The 2428-nt window shown below is 41.1% G+C and overlaps 1 protein-coding gene across 1 annotated transcript in view; it reads left to right on the forward strand.

The window, feature by feature from the left end:
* Positions 1-2428, forward strand: part of Samhd1 (SAM domain and HD domain 1) — a gene marked incomplete in the record, with an annotated part of 66570 nt that overhangs the window by 21012 nt on the left and 43130 nt on the right. The window contains 1 exon segment of the mRNA XM_013514015.1: positions 283-443. Coding sequence (XP_013369469.1) covers positions 283-443 — 161 coding nt within the window.

The following is a 2428-nucleotide window of genomic DNA, read 5'->3' on the forward strand; positions in this document are numbered from 1 at the left end:
CATATATATATATATATGCTTGAAATTCTTATCTTTCTGTTGTTAGAATCCATTAGGAAGAAGTAAAATGAAATATGCTCAGGTCCAGTATCCTTGATCTGTCTGGTAGTGATACCTAAAGAAGTTAAAGATATCAATGATAGCTTGCCATTTTCCTTAGTTTTATTCTTACTTGAACAATTAAATAGCCCTGATTTTGTACCGCGGTTAGGAATGGCTGCATCAAAATTTTAGATGGAATTCTCTATTGTTACTGGCACTAATTTAAACATGATTTTCCAGGTAATTAATGATCCTATCCATGGCCATATTGAGCTGCACCCTCTTCTCATCCGAATCATTGACACTCCTCAGTTTCAGCGGCTTCGATATATTAAACAGTTGGGAGGCGGCTACTATGTTTTTCCAGGAGCTTCACACAATCGATTTGAGCATAGTCTAGGGTAAGAAGGGAAGGGGAGCTTGATCTTCTTTCCCTGTGGAGCCAGGTATGGTGGCGCACACATGTATTCCCAGCTACTTTCAAGACTTGAGTAAGAGAGTCACTTCATCTCCCCAGTTTGGGACCAGCCTGGGCAAAATAGTGAAACCCACCTCAAACAAAACAAAACAAAACAAAACAAAACAAAACAAACAGGTCGTGTGTGGTGGTGCACTCCTGTAATCCCAGCACTCAGGAGGCTAAGATGGGAGGATCCTTGGGAGTTGAAGACCAACCTGGGCTACAAAGTGATCTCAAGACCAGCCTGAACTTTATAGCGAGACCCTGTCTCAAAAAAAAAAAAAGAAACAAAAAAACCCCTCCAGTAATTTTCTCCTCTGTCTCAAATGACATAGTTGTCTCCTGTTATGTTTTAGAGACTGGTTCTACAAGATGGTAATATCCTTGTTTTATTGTTGAGAAAACTGAGGCTTTGGATTTACCTGCTGTACAGTATTTTGTTTATTTTATGTATGGTTTAAACCATTCATATCTTTCCTGGAAAGGTGATGAAAATACCTATTGGGAGGCCAATTGCATGAAGTATTTGTGTCTAGATATTATTTAAAAGCTAATGGTAGGGCCGGGAAGATAGTTCAGCGGCACAGCGCCTGCCTGGCAAATGTGAGGTCCTGAGTTCAATGCCTGGTACCAAAAACCAAAAAGAACCAATACCAAAAGCTAATGGTATATACACTGGGGAAGCATTCGTAAGCTTAGAGAACATGATGCCTCTGTTACATACAGTGAAAGTCAAATGAGACTTTGTTGGTTTTTTTTTTCTATTATAAAATGTAAAACCAAAAGAACATGGGCGGAAAGAACTAGATAGTTTTTTAGATTTTCGTGAAGTACCCACCGTGCATTCTGTGTGTGTGTGCTTTATATTTTTAGTTGGACCACGTGTATCTATATTCAAATTTTTGCAAGTATTTATTGAATCTCTGTTAGACCCCTCCAAACCATAAAGAAGACAGCAGCCCTCCTGGGTTCAGAGTCAGGGTAGCTGAATCCTCTTGGAGCTCAGAGTTTGTGGGGAATGAAAATTGTATTCTCCTTAGACATGATGTTCAGGGAGAAATGCTGAAAATGCGTTTAACATTTGTTAAGTATTTTCTTTTCTTTCTTCTGGTGCTGGAGATTCTGGAGATTGAACCCAAAGGCAGAATCTCACACATGCTAAGCTAGCTCTCTACCACTGAGCCACATCCCTAGCCCTGTTAAGTACTTTATCTTCTCTCTGTTCAGGAGGTTGAGGCAGGAGGATGAGGCAGGAGGACAGCCTCGAGTTTGAGGCCAGCCTGGGCTACATAATGAGTTCATGGCCAGGCTGATCCACTTAGGGAGATTCTGTCAGATAGATGGTAGGTAGATAGATAGATAGATAGATAGACAGACAGATAGATAGATAGAAATAAGTAAAAGAACAGAGCCTGTCGTTCAGCAGTGTTAATGACGTTTGCACTGTTGTGCAAGCAGTTCATGTTGAGAACTGAAACTATATGCCAGTGAAGCAACAACTTCCCGAAAGGACAGAAAATGTTCAAATGAGAAGGGGAACAAGGAGGGTGACAGGAAGGCACAAGAAAGAAAGAACAGGAGAATATATGGAAACAAAGCTTTTGCAAATGAGGGGAGGAGGGGAGAGGGGAATGGAAAAAAAAAAGGAGAAAGAAGCTATATCATGTATGGGTACAAATTCCCTGTGATGGCCGGATGTGGTGGCGCACGCCTGTAATACCAGCACTCAGGAGGCTGAGGCAGGAGGATTATTACAACTTCGAGGCCAGCCTGGGCTACGTAGTGAGTTCAAGGACAGCCCGAACTGCATAGTGAGACCCTGTCTCAAAAAGACAAAAAAAAACAAATTCCCTGTGATGAATGTGATCATTTTATATATATATACACACACACACACACACACACACACACACACACACATACATA

The sequence above is a fragment of the Chinchilla lanigera genome, unplaced genomic scaffold (genome assembly GCF_000276665.1).
Source record: "Chinchilla lanigera isolate Chin_1 unplaced genomic scaffold, ChiLan1.0 scaffold00021, whole genome shotgun sequence".
In the NCBI taxonomy this organism is placed as follows: Eukaryota; Metazoa; Chordata; class Mammalia; order Rodentia; family Chinchillidae; genus Chinchilla; species Chinchilla lanigera.